General features: G+C 39.3%; 1 protein-coding gene across 1 annotated transcript in view; it reads right to left on the reverse strand.

Moving 5' to 3' along the window:
* Positions 1-4,007: 4,007 nt before the first annotated feature.
* The window catches only part of LOC104510091 (protein cordon-bleu-like), a gene marked incomplete at its 3' end in the record, with an annotated part of 43,968 nt that continues 35,306 nt past the window's right edge, over positions 4,008-12,669 (reverse strand). The window contains exon 7 of the mRNA XM_010152237.1: positions 4,008-4,202. Within this exon, the coding sequence (XP_010150539.1) occupies positions 4,008-4,202 (195 nt within the window). The remainder of the gene's footprint in view (positions 4,203-12,669) is intronic.

Genomic DNA, 12,669 nt, shown 5'->3' on the forward strand with positions numbered 1-12,669 from the left:
TTTCCGTACTTCCCCATACACACTAAAAAAAAAAAAAAGGTAATGATCCCCATAAACTAATTCACCAATGCACAATACTCATGACCTCCAAAAGACTCAAATACTCAATTCTACAGTTCTTCCAAGAAATGACTTAAACACATTTCTTTTTAAGAGAGGTCAATGAATAAGCCTCTGAGGAGGTGCGTTTTGTTCTGTCAGACTGCACATGACTTTTCTCTGTTTGCTCTATCTAAATACTCATAGTTTTCTCATATATTTTGTCAATATGGTGCATGCTTTTTGGGGTGGAAACTCAGTTTGCACTACACCTACCATAAGGTGGCCCCATATTCTGCTAGCACATCATCTGAAGTGCTGTGACAGAGAACAGACATGGTTTGCAACGGGGTTCAGTTTTTCCTCACCCTCTACACTGTTCTGCTCTACTCTCCGGATGGTGTGGGCTCTGTGTTCCAATTTAAGAAAGGAGGGGACCTCCTTGCTTCTAAAGCATCCAACTTTCTGGATTTCATACCCAAAATGTTACCATACCTTCACCTCTTGAAGAATATTTTTTTCAAGTGACTTGTCATTGTTCTCAATAGCATCGCTTGGGAGATGTTTGAGAAAAAAGAAGGGGAAGTCTCCAGAGAAGAAATCTCCTTTCTTTGACTCTGTGTTCCTTTACAAACTACTCAGTGCATGTTCAGCACGCTCTGAGACATGTGCTCTCAGCAGAAATGAGTATTTTCTAGAGGATATTTAGAACAGTTACAGAAGGAACACTACTTCTAAACAGACATGAAAAATGAATGAGGTTGCACTAAAAAGTAATTAAAGTTACTGCAGGGGCCTTACCCCGAAGGAGGTAAATGACTGTAAACCCCACAGAAACAAAAGCTGCAGTATGGTAAGATTATACTGCAGTAATCCACCCACCCAGAAAAGCAAGTGGAGAAAACCTAAAACGTAAATTAAAACACACCAATCTTCATACACATGGAAATTCTTGATGGTAACCACTAGGCAGGCAGATGAGATATATATCCCTAAAGCATTATCTATGCTGAAAAGAAAATGGAATGCCCTGGAGCTTAACAATGGGTTAAAAATAACAGGCTTACTGGGTTGGAAAGTTCAAACTATAGGTATTCACAACAGCTGCAGTATGTGCTTTTCTACACAACCAGATAGTTAAAAAAGAAAAAAATAAAACCAACTCTAAAAGTTCAGAATACCACCTTTTCCATTTTCTATTAATGTGCTACTAGAAATAAACATGTTCCCCTTTTGCAGGATCTTCCTGTTAGTAACAGTTGCACATAAATAAGGTTTTCTAAACAAACATCTTATCTTTTTATGGAAGGAAGTCCATTAATAAGGAATTGACGTCCTTCCCTGAAAGAAAAAAAAAAAAAAATCAGTGCTAATTCTTTCCCATAAACTAAAGAAATAAACTTACACCCTGAGATTTTATACTCTATTTTCACAGCAAACTGGATAGTCTGCACGTAGATAAAATAGACCTGTTTGTGTTTTCTTATAAACAATATCCCTGTTGCTACCTTGCCACATAATACTGAACAATTAATCTCTTCCCTCAGTTTTTGATTGCTTCATGGAACTTGTGCTTCATTTCAACTGCACTCCCTGCATTCTTGTCTGAACTACGCAGCAGCCTGCGAGCAACTTTCAGCCTGGGAGCTTCAGAAGCACGCCGTAAGTGTTTAGTGTTTGGACATATCCAAACATTTTCAGAAAGATGTCCTTTACCCAGCAAATGAAGCCAAACAGACTCTGGCAACTGTGCTCATAATTTACTGTGCTCTTCATTGGCTCTGTCAGCTACTCCGGACATTTCTGTTGCCCAATATTTATTTTGTCATGGAAAATCCTCTGATGCAACATTCCTCTGTTTCCCTCCTTCAAAATAGCTTTTCCTTTACACTAAGAGAATTTGAAGTTGACACTGTACTGTATGCTACCTGCACTAAATAAAATACATGCTTTTCTCTCAGTGGCTTCAGAAAGCCAGCACTTTAATCCATTTGCAATGATGCTGAAATTAGAAATGTTAACATGTTTAAAGAGAGTTTAGGTTTTCAGGTTTTTTGTGCAACACAATTTAAAATCTCAACGCCACACTGCATGGAGATAAGCCTAAGAGAAAGGCAGAATAACAGTCTCTGATTACCACACTTGTATAAACTCAAGAATTATAATGCCATAGTCTTTTTGCATGAAAAAATCTATTTATCTTAAACACATCGAATGTTTAACTCTGGGGGACACAAGAAACCTCATCAAAATATTTACAGTAGGAATTTCGAAAGAAAATTTTTAAGAAGGAAGTGCACCAAATGTTGCAAGAAAATATTCTTTCGCTTCAGCCATGTCTACAAATGATTGTGATTTCAAAGGCATGTATTCCAATTGTGAAAGATGAAGTGCCCCTACATTCCAGCAATCACACTTCTAGATATCCTAAGAATGGGAAAGTAAGATTCCACAATCCTTTACTGAAAGCGTGTTATCATCTTTGCTTACAGAATGTCCAGAGGAGGCCACGAAGATGCTCAGAGGGCTGGAGCACCTCTCCTAAGATGAAAGGCTGAGAGAGTCCGGCTTGTTCAGCCTGGAGAAGAGAAGGCGCCGGGGAGACCTCATTGCAGCCTTCCAGTACCTGAAGGGGCTACAAGGAAGCTGGGGGGGGACTGTTTACATGGGCCTGTAGTGACAGGACAAGGAGTAACGGGTTTAAATTGAAAGCGGGGAGGTTTAGATTAGAGATCAGGAAGAAGTTCTTCCCGGAGAGGGTGGTGAGGCACTGGAACAGGTCGCCCAAAGAAGCTGTGGATGCCCCCCCCCTGGAACTGTTCAAGGCCAGGCTGGATGAGGCTTTGAGCAACCTGGTCTAGTGGAAGGTGTCCCTGCCCATGGCAGGGGAGTGGGAACTGGATGATCTTTAAGGTCCCTTCCAACCCAAACCATTCTGTGATTCTATGCTGCACTGGAGAAGGCACTTAATGTATGCCTTACTGCAGATAAATACAAGAGTGACAGCGAGTGAGGCTAAGCACTAGACTCCTTGTCCTCCACTACACTGAACTCTAAGATTCCTTCCTGACTCTGTTTTGTACCACAGTTTGCTTTCTAGAGATCAGTCTATTCTAAAGGTGACAAACCCTAAGCAGACAGAGTCAGTCCACATTACAGAACCTTGAAGGTATCGGTTCCTTGCATTATTTGGCAGCCATACACAGCTTTACACAGTGACTTGTACAGTTTACATTCAGAATGCAGTACTGCTTGTTGGCGGTGGAACCAGAAGTCATAATGTGCTTGCGCATGTTTTGCAACATACGTACCTGAATGTCACTATCAAAACAAGAACAATTTCCTTTTCCCTTAGCTCTATTCTTTTCAAAGGGTTAGGTTCTCAGAAAGGTTTCCCCATATTTTTGTTGAATTCTTGATAGCTGTACTGCGGAACAGTGACCTTTTTTAAAAGCAAAACCAGAGCACTGCTTTAAAAGGTCACATGGCACAATTCAGAAAGCAGAGCAGATCTTCTGGTATCCTACAGCAGCACTGGAAAAAGGTATGTAGGCAACAGCCTGACAAGTATCTGGGCAAAACAGCACCCTGAAGACTTCTGTCAGTGATTAGAACTGTCACCCATTTTCCAGGACTGCGTGCACCAATAAGGATACCTACTCCCGCTATAAAATTTCCATCTTTTCTGCCTTATTCTTTATTCAGCCTCCTTCTATTAGCATAACACTTCACAAAATCCTTCTGATGCTGAAAGACTCGTTAATGGTAGAAAGCTAGGAGCAGTCTCAAGAAAGTTCAGTAAATATGTACGCAACTGCAAGACGTTTGATTGTTTTATTTTGTAAGATCAAGAGTTGATCTGCAGTTAATGGCTGGCCAAAATATCTGTCAGTGACCCTAGCTCTGATGAGCGAAGTGATGGCAGCCAGCCCATGAAGCAGGGCAGCCCATTCCATGCTCCCACTTACCCGTGGTGCTGGCTTTTCTTGTCCGCTCATCTCCATGTGCTGCAACGCAGGTGTCGAAACTGGTGGAGGAGGTGCTCTGCGCTTTTTCACTTCTGGGTTTGCTGTCATTCCTGAGATGTTTCCAAGGGATAGTGAGGGACCCAGGCTACCGGAACGAGAATTCACCGAAGGGGAATTTGGTGCTGTGGAAAAACCCTGCAAATGGATCAACATCTTGGATTAGCATCACTTTTTAAAAACAATAGGAAAGAAAGAAGAAAAACAATACACATCTGGTTACCATTTCAACAATGATATGAATAATCATGTATCTTCCTCTGCCAAAATTGCTGAATTGCAAACTGTAACTTTTGGAGACTTCTAAAGGTCAACTGGAACAAAGCTTACAGGCAATATTAATAACTCAGGAGGCACGATGAGCAGAACGAGGCCTTAATACATTTTTAAATTAATACACAAACAGAAATATATGCAGTCATATAGTAGTAAATCTACAAATAGGACAGACTAGGAAACGTGATAGCTTGAAACTGTGCGGGTTTAGTTTAGTTTTGACACGTAAATTTTTGAATCTGCTAATAAAGATCTTGCAAATACTTTTCCCTCAAAACCTGTGAGTCACCTTTTACTATTCTTAATTAAGAGAAGTTTCCATATTAAATTGAAGATTTTACTTTTTAATTAAGTTATGAGACGGTCACTTCTCAGGAATGGCTTCTGTGAAATCACCACTGATACCAATCCACCACGAGCTGGAGCAGGATCCAAATTCTGGAAGTGCAGGGCGATGACCACGGTTGATAATGCTGTACTTACCACAACAGAACATGCTACCGCACTTGCAACACTCACCCACTGAGGACATAAAGCTCTCAGGCAGAATTGTCCAAGACCAGAGAATACATGCTGACAGTAAACCCAAGGTCACCACAAATCCAATCACTTTCCAAATAAAAGAGGTAGTTCTTCGAACCTAATTCCTCCAACCTGGAAAGTGCTGGAAAATGCTTTGCCTCAACTGTATGGCTGTTTCATCATTGTAGTAGGTGTCTGGGTTTCTGTAGGAGTGTAACTTGCAGCGAATTCAACTTGTGACATGACATAATGCCTTTCCACAAGTGCCAAGAGCAATCTTAGCTAAACATTAAAAACATGGGGCAGCAAGCTGAAAAAGACAATTATTTAATTTTAGGATTGTTGAGGAAGCACTGATGAAGCCTAAAGAGATTAAAAAAATATAGCAATGCAGAAAGAGGTATGTAATGCAGGTTCCTGACTGCTTGGTAAAGTTCAGTGTTCCATATATTCCTGCAACAACTGAAAAATGCTAAATGCAGAGAGCAAACTGATTTGTGCCTTGTCCTGCATTCACTACACACATGACAACTGTCACTGACTTAGAACTATCAGCTGGACGCTTTCGTTATCTGTCACGTTGCACACTGCACAGCAGACCTCATCTGGGAATGCACCTGGCACAAATAGGGAATGCCACTGGTCTCCTCTGACTGGAGCTTTACCGAGGGATGAAGGTTGTATTTGCCACATCTTTTTCATCACCAACTTTTCTGAACTGAAGACCATCAATAGCTTCTTCACCTTTCTAGCAAATAAAGGAAAAAGCTCAAAGTGGAAGGTGGGGTTTAAAAATTTAGGCCTAATCTTACCAAGAAATATACTCTTTTCTTGGCACTGTATCTTGGGCAGTGGAAAAAGTGATGATCTCATCTGTAACCTGCAAGTTTTAAGTCATTCTCAGTGTGTACTGTACCTGATTCTATCAAATAAAGTTTGTTTACTCCTAAAGTTTGTTTACTCCTAAAGAAACCAAGTTTGTTTACTCCTAAAGAAACTCCTAAAGGGTGAAATACAAAGTAGTCTTCACTTCTCGCACACCTGAAATGACCGAACGAAATAATTTTGAAATGTATTCTAGAGGGATGCTTTTGTGACTGTTTTATTTCTTTGATTTTTCTTGCTGGATAGAAAGGTTGAGAAATTTTGTTAAGAGATTTAAAGATGCATACAAATAATAAAAAGCCACTAAGACTTCCCTCTCAGCATTACCAATACAGGGTACAGGTAAGCAGATAGGATGCATCCAGTTTTAAATGAATATCCTAATCAATTCTACCTCAAGGTCTTGTGGCTGAAGAGCTATCAGAATCCTTTTCCAGGCAACAGATCACTGTGAAGGAACATGGTAAAGAACAACTAAAGCTTGTAAAGCTGTTTTTTTTGTCTAAAAAGCCTGGATTTCTTAAGAGAAGATACAAGGAAAAAAAGTAATGCTTACATGACACTATAAATAGTTGATAATAAAAAGACTGTAATGAAAGAAAAAAAATAAAAGCCTTGGAATTTAATCTGTTTTGTTTTCCAAGTCCAACCTTTACATCAAGCCCATTATTTACTGAGTGAGCATTTCAAGAATGCTCATGTTAAGACTTTTCCCCTAAAATAAAACTCGCTACGGCTTCCAGGGGAATGGAATGAGGACAACTTCAAAGCGGTTTTGAAAGCCCCATCATTCAGCAGGGAGAGCTTTGTCTAACTGGAGGCAGACCTTCAAGCTCTCCCGCGTATGTTAGTCCTTCTCATTAGCTTTAAGAGACATAAAAAACGCTGGACACAAATCACTGACAAAAGTGTTTTTGGCGTCACTCGTCTTTCCTTGTAAACCTAATCTAGAGAGACAACGCCTTACCCAGCTTTTATATTTTAGGTTGTGTTAGATACAGTGCAGCTTCTTTCCAAATCACTGGAATTTGGAGGTTTGGTTTAGCAAGGCAAGTAATAAGTGCATGCGGCATTAATTAAGCGAACTTGCAGGGACCTGATACGCACGTGCCATTTACCCAAACCATCTCTCATTTCTTGTTTTAATTTGCTACCGGTGGATCGATTTCAGGGGAATGACTCAAATTACAGCAGAGGAAGTGAGAGGAAAGCCAATCTCAAGTATTGCAGCCAACGTCGCTGGCTAAAAAATTCAGCCCTTATCCTCTGTTTCAGTTGACAAACAGGTTAGCATGAAAGTTCTACTCAGAATCAAAATCAGTTCCTACAATCCATGTGTTTTGTAACTACATTGAAAAAAAGGAAAAAAAGGGTGGGGGTAAAGACAAATCATGTCAGAAAAAGAAAATTCATGGCAATGAATTATATAAAGAGTTTTTAAAAATGTCTTCCAACTTGTAAAATCACAGCCTTTGGTAGACCACTAGTTTTAGATCACTTTGCTAGCAGTTCAGACATTCAGACAACAATTAAGTAATGCAAACTAGCAAGAAAAAAGATATCCAGTTGAGCAAGGGTTGTGAACATGTGCTGAACCACAACCATGGACTAAAGTCCATTTCAGTTCCATGTAGTAGATGTTGGAAGGAAGCAAGACACACCTACATATGGTGCCATCAGGTTCCATGGATCCACTGTTCCATGTTATACTTGCCAGCTAGTGTTTTCCCTCTCATTAAACTTCTGAAATCTAAGTAACTTCCTTTTTTTCTAACGTACCAGATGCTTTCTTCAGTGTTAAACAGTTTAATCAAGTTTAACAGATTTTTTTCGTACTAATTCTTCTAGTTGAAATTTAGCTTTCAAAGACTTTTTGGAAGGGCTGTTAAAAATACAGGAGTGTGAAGGCTAAGAGTAACCTGGTGACTTAGGCATACCCGTCCCATGTTCAAAATACACCGAGAAATCAACTTTCTACAAGACTACCAAAGTCCATAGCCCTCTGGACTCAACAGAAGCCAGAATAAGAGCCTGAAGCAGAGGTCAATCTCTGTTCCAAGAATTAAGTTATTAAATGTCTGTTGCAAACTACTCCCTTTTCAAGGATGAAGAGAAGCCCTGCTATATTATGGATACTTCTGAAAGTTTGACTATTCATGAAATAATGCAAGATTAATCTAGTAAAAATACAACTGTACTGCTGTGAGAATTCCATTTTACAAAAATAGATGTGCACAAAAATGGAAGTCAGCTTCTGTTTGTTTTCAAAAGATATCCCTCATATGTAACTCTCTTACCCAAAGCCCTGTTATTAGCATTTCCTTGATTTTCTGATGACACTAAGTGGCATTTAAAGGTCAGCAAGGAAGAGACTGCAGCTTGCCTGTGAGAGTGATTTGACTTCCTGTTCCCCATCCACACCGATCAATAAAAATTTTTCAAAATGTCAAGTTCTTTTCTTGTGAGGTTGCTACACAGCCAGGTCTGTCTTCCGCAGCTCTTTGCCAAAACTCACATATTTGAGCTCCCAGTCTTGTTATGCAATTTCCTTCTGAGAAGTTTTTAAATCAAAAGTAATCAATTGAGCTGTTTTTAAGCACTCAAAGTACCAGATGTATCAGCAAAAAGGGTTTCGCAGTTTTCCAAAACAGAGACCAAAAATAAAAATATCATAAAGGAAATAACTTTTTGCAAGTGTACCACGGGTAAATGCAAAAGGTAAGATTTAGAGTGGGCAGACAAATCTGTCTACTCAGTGACAGCAAGACTATTTATGCCTGATGGACATTTAAACACCATTAATGCAAACTTCTATTGATTCGCTGAATGACACCACGACTGATTACAACTGATCATTTATAACGCCAAGACAGCTTATGTCAGACCTACTGCACAAATTAAAAGTCAGAGTCTGCCTTCCTTGACACGATACTGAAATTCCTTACACTGGCACTAAATTTGACAACACCGAAACTGAATTAATCCAAGCTCCTGCTTCAAAACCAAACCATAATACTGTGGTCATGAGATTGCTTGGAGACATATTAAGAAAAAAAAAAAACAACCCACCAAACAACCAAGCAAAAGAAAAAAAACAAACCAAATGTGTGACTACTCAGCTTTTCCTTTCTAACCAGCCACACTGAGTACAGTTTGGTTTTTGTACTCCCTGAAGCACTTGTGATTTTGGTACTTGCATATAGTCTGCAGTCAGAAAGGAAAAAAAACCTTTTACCTGCTCTGAACTAAAAACAAGCAAACAAACAAAAGCAATTTTATGCAGTTTACTTTATGTTGCTTCATGATCTCATTGCATTTTGCTTTCGATAGGAAATGATCTGATTAGAAGACAAGCAACTACTTCATTTCCACAACAGTAACTCAAAGGGGCGGTACCACATTGATTTTATATGTCTGGCGAGTAGGCTTTCAAGGTTCTACTGTGAAAGTTTTGAGTTATACTTTGAAGTCTGTACAACTACAGTGCTATGTTATGCTTGTATAAGTCTATTACAGTATCCAGCTTGCAATGCCAGACCCTGTGGTCAGGGCCCACTTGGTGGACACCAGAACTTACACAGCCAGAATCAGAAATGTCGTGGAACGTTCTCTCTCCTGTGCCCCTGCCAGTTCTCCCTCACCATGGCGTACACACCCCTCTCGCTTTAGTACGAAGTTCATTGATCAGAAATCCTAGCAGTGCCAGGTGCGAGGAGGTCACCTCCTTTACAATGTCATCTACTTTATCTCCCAGCACCAAAGTAGCATGACCAGTCTGTCCCTGCAGAGGTTACTAAAACCTTCCTATGACACAAGTCCACACCATCCACAATTATGTTGTTTTATTGCTTAACTATCCTTATCATCAGAATTTTTTTCATTGTACCTTAACTCTAATTTCCCTTCCTAGAAGTTAATCTATCTGATTACTTCTTGTCCTCACCCAGATAAGGGCACATGATGTAAAGTATCTCCATGTCTTTACAGCTAGGAGCGCAACCTTGGTTTCCAACTCCGACTGATTTACGTTCACTTTGCACCTCCTGTGGGGTCCAGCCTCTTTCCCAGCAGAAAAGCTGAATGAAAACCACCCAAGGGAGAGAAGTAGAAAAGTGGAAGCCTCCAGGAGAAAAGCTTTCCAAAACAGACCAAGGGCCTTAGACTGTTCATGAATTTCTACATAGGAGACAAGTGTGGGTATTAACTCAAGCTCTGTGGGCTACATTGAGGACAAAGAGAGTGCCCAACCAGAGACAGCTTCCAAGAATCTTTTTTACTTTTTGTTACACTTCTTGTGTGTGAAGCAATATTCAAAACGCCTTTTCCATCTGAAAATCAGAGGGATACTGAATGAACACAGCCAAAATCACAAATAAGTTGATTACTTTTTTTACAGTCAAATTTTCCTTTGATGTTTAGGAATATAAACTTTTTACTCAAATCATGAGTAGGTCAGAAAACATGGGTTAGAAATACATGCATTTTAGCTAAACATGAATATAACCGTAAATTCTTGCAAACATACAGAATGAGATGCAGTAAAACCAAGCCTAACTGCTAATACCAGTATCAGCTACTACTCTCATCTCCCTCAGTATTCAGCCAGTGTGATATCACAAATTTAATTTGAGTTCTCCAAAAAATAAACTACCATGGAACATATAAAGCAGTGCAATACAGATCTACGAATTCAACAATGCATATTCAAGCAACTCAGAGATTACCAAATCATTCACACTTTTTCGAGATTTTATGATACATGCAACTCGTCAAAGCTTTAAGAATAGAAACTTTTGAACCACCTCTGGTGATTTAAAATTTAATGTACTTCCAAATAATTTCTCCCGTTTCCATGTTTCTCTCCTCAGACTTAAGCAAGTCACACCAATCTCCATGCTTAACAGAACATCTGTCTATTACTGCTACCCAAAATCACTCATGTCAATCCGAGGAGTTCTCCCTGGCAGAATGAAGAACACAGTCATAGATCAAGGGAAATGGATGCAGTGATTTTTTTTTCCATCACAGTAATACATGCAGAAAAGGGAAGACAAGCTAACTTGACCTACATCTGCATGCTTGTATCATCTCTTCTGCTTAAGTGTCAGTGTGTTTTAAATAAATTAATAGTTTTTCAAAAAGGTAGCATCCTAATAACCTCTCTTGGCAGGAGAAGGGAGACACTACCCCATTCTGAATCGTAGGACAAAGGGAAAGAAGGCAGAGAGCCATGTCACAAGACCTCAGAAGGTGAAAGCAGGCAGCATGCTGCCTGGTGCTAATGAGAAGACTGAGGTGTATTATTCAGTGTTTGGAAGGCACACGTAAATCATTTGTGTCCTCTCCCATCGATATGGACACCGAAGTCATCGCAGTAACCAGCAAGCACGTATCCTGTGAATCAGAGCTGAGGAACTTGTTAGAAAGAAGAGAAACATACCTTCTTCGATTCAGGCTGTTAGCACTGACAAGTCAGCCTCAACTCAATGAATGAAAATACACTTGCTACAAACCCTTCTAATACATGATTTGTTTAATTTCTGTCATTGTGTGTCCTATGAAGGATGAAAAATCGTTTTGTTGCTAAGCATTTTCTAAACGAACATGATGGGCAAAGCAAGTAGGTCTGTGTTCAATAAACCAAACTTCAGTTCACAGCCACACAAACTGTGTATTTTCCATTTAATATTCCAGATAATATTCCACTTAATATTGTGCTTTCCACCAGATTATCTGTTTCCAGAAATACAGCTAAAAACCTAAGAAATATAAAATAATCAGAAGATATTTCAACCTAAGAAATATAAAATAATCAGAAGATATTTCAACCTAAGAAATATAAAATAATCAGAAGATATAAATCCAATGACATCCACAAAATAGCCACGAACTTCAGCATGTGTGCATGATGGGTATCTTTGTAAGTGGATATACTGAAATCATGATGTTTTCTAAAAAACACATGCATGTCCAATCCCTTAAAATGACACATTAAGGTGTCAGACACATCACAGAGAAATCATAACATATTTCAACCTAAGAAATATAAAATAATCAGAAGATATAAATCCAATGACATCCACAAAATAGCCACGAACTTCAGCATGTGTGCATGATGGGTATCTTTGTAAGTGGATATACTGAAATCATGATGTTTTCTAAAAAACACATGCATGTCCAATCCCTTAAAATGACACATTAAGGTGTCAGACACATCACAGAGAAATCATAGGCATATAAGCACAAACTTCCAGAACATGCCAGCTTCCTTCATGCCCTTCTGCTGTGCAGCTGGTACTACCAGGCTAAATGGCAGCACAAAAAGCATATGCTTTTTTTTTTTTTTAATTTCTGGACATCAGATGCATTTTTAATATCTCTAAAGTGTAAATATTCTTGCTTTTATTGCAATTCCTAGTGAGACAAACCCATCGTTAACACAGCATCGAAACCATTTCTGCGTCCCATATTTTCTGTGCTACTCGGTAGTTTAATGGAGACTTTACGGTCTGCCCATCACTGGGGTGGGAGGTAGGAGTGCAGGCTGCAGACGCAGTATGGAATGAATCCCAAAGCCAGTGCTGAACCATGGGTGACAGTCTGGGCTGCTGGCAGGTGCTTAGGATAAGGTCTGTTTGCATTTCATGCGAATGTAAAATGATTTACCTCGACTTTCAGAAGCGTGTGGACAACTTTGTGTCTCACTTGCTAGAATGCTCTCTTTTGAGGTTTCTTTTCTTCTTTATTTTTAATACTGTTTTGGGAAAATACTACAATCAATTTTATATATAAAACGTGTCCTCTCAGGGTTGATTTACATCTTTCTGCTTAGACTGCTAAAAACTTATCTTCCACAAGTCCAGCTCTTTTTCACAGCGGACTGTCAAAATGTGTCAGCCCACAAAAACAACAACAAAAAAAG

This window comes from Eurypyga helias, unplaced genomic scaffold, assembly GCF_000690775.1.
Source record: "Eurypyga helias isolate BGI_N326 unplaced genomic scaffold, ASM69077v1 scaffold8530, whole genome shotgun sequence".
NCBI lineage: Eukaryota > Metazoa > Chordata > Aves > Eurypygiformes > Eurypygidae > Eurypyga > Eurypyga helias.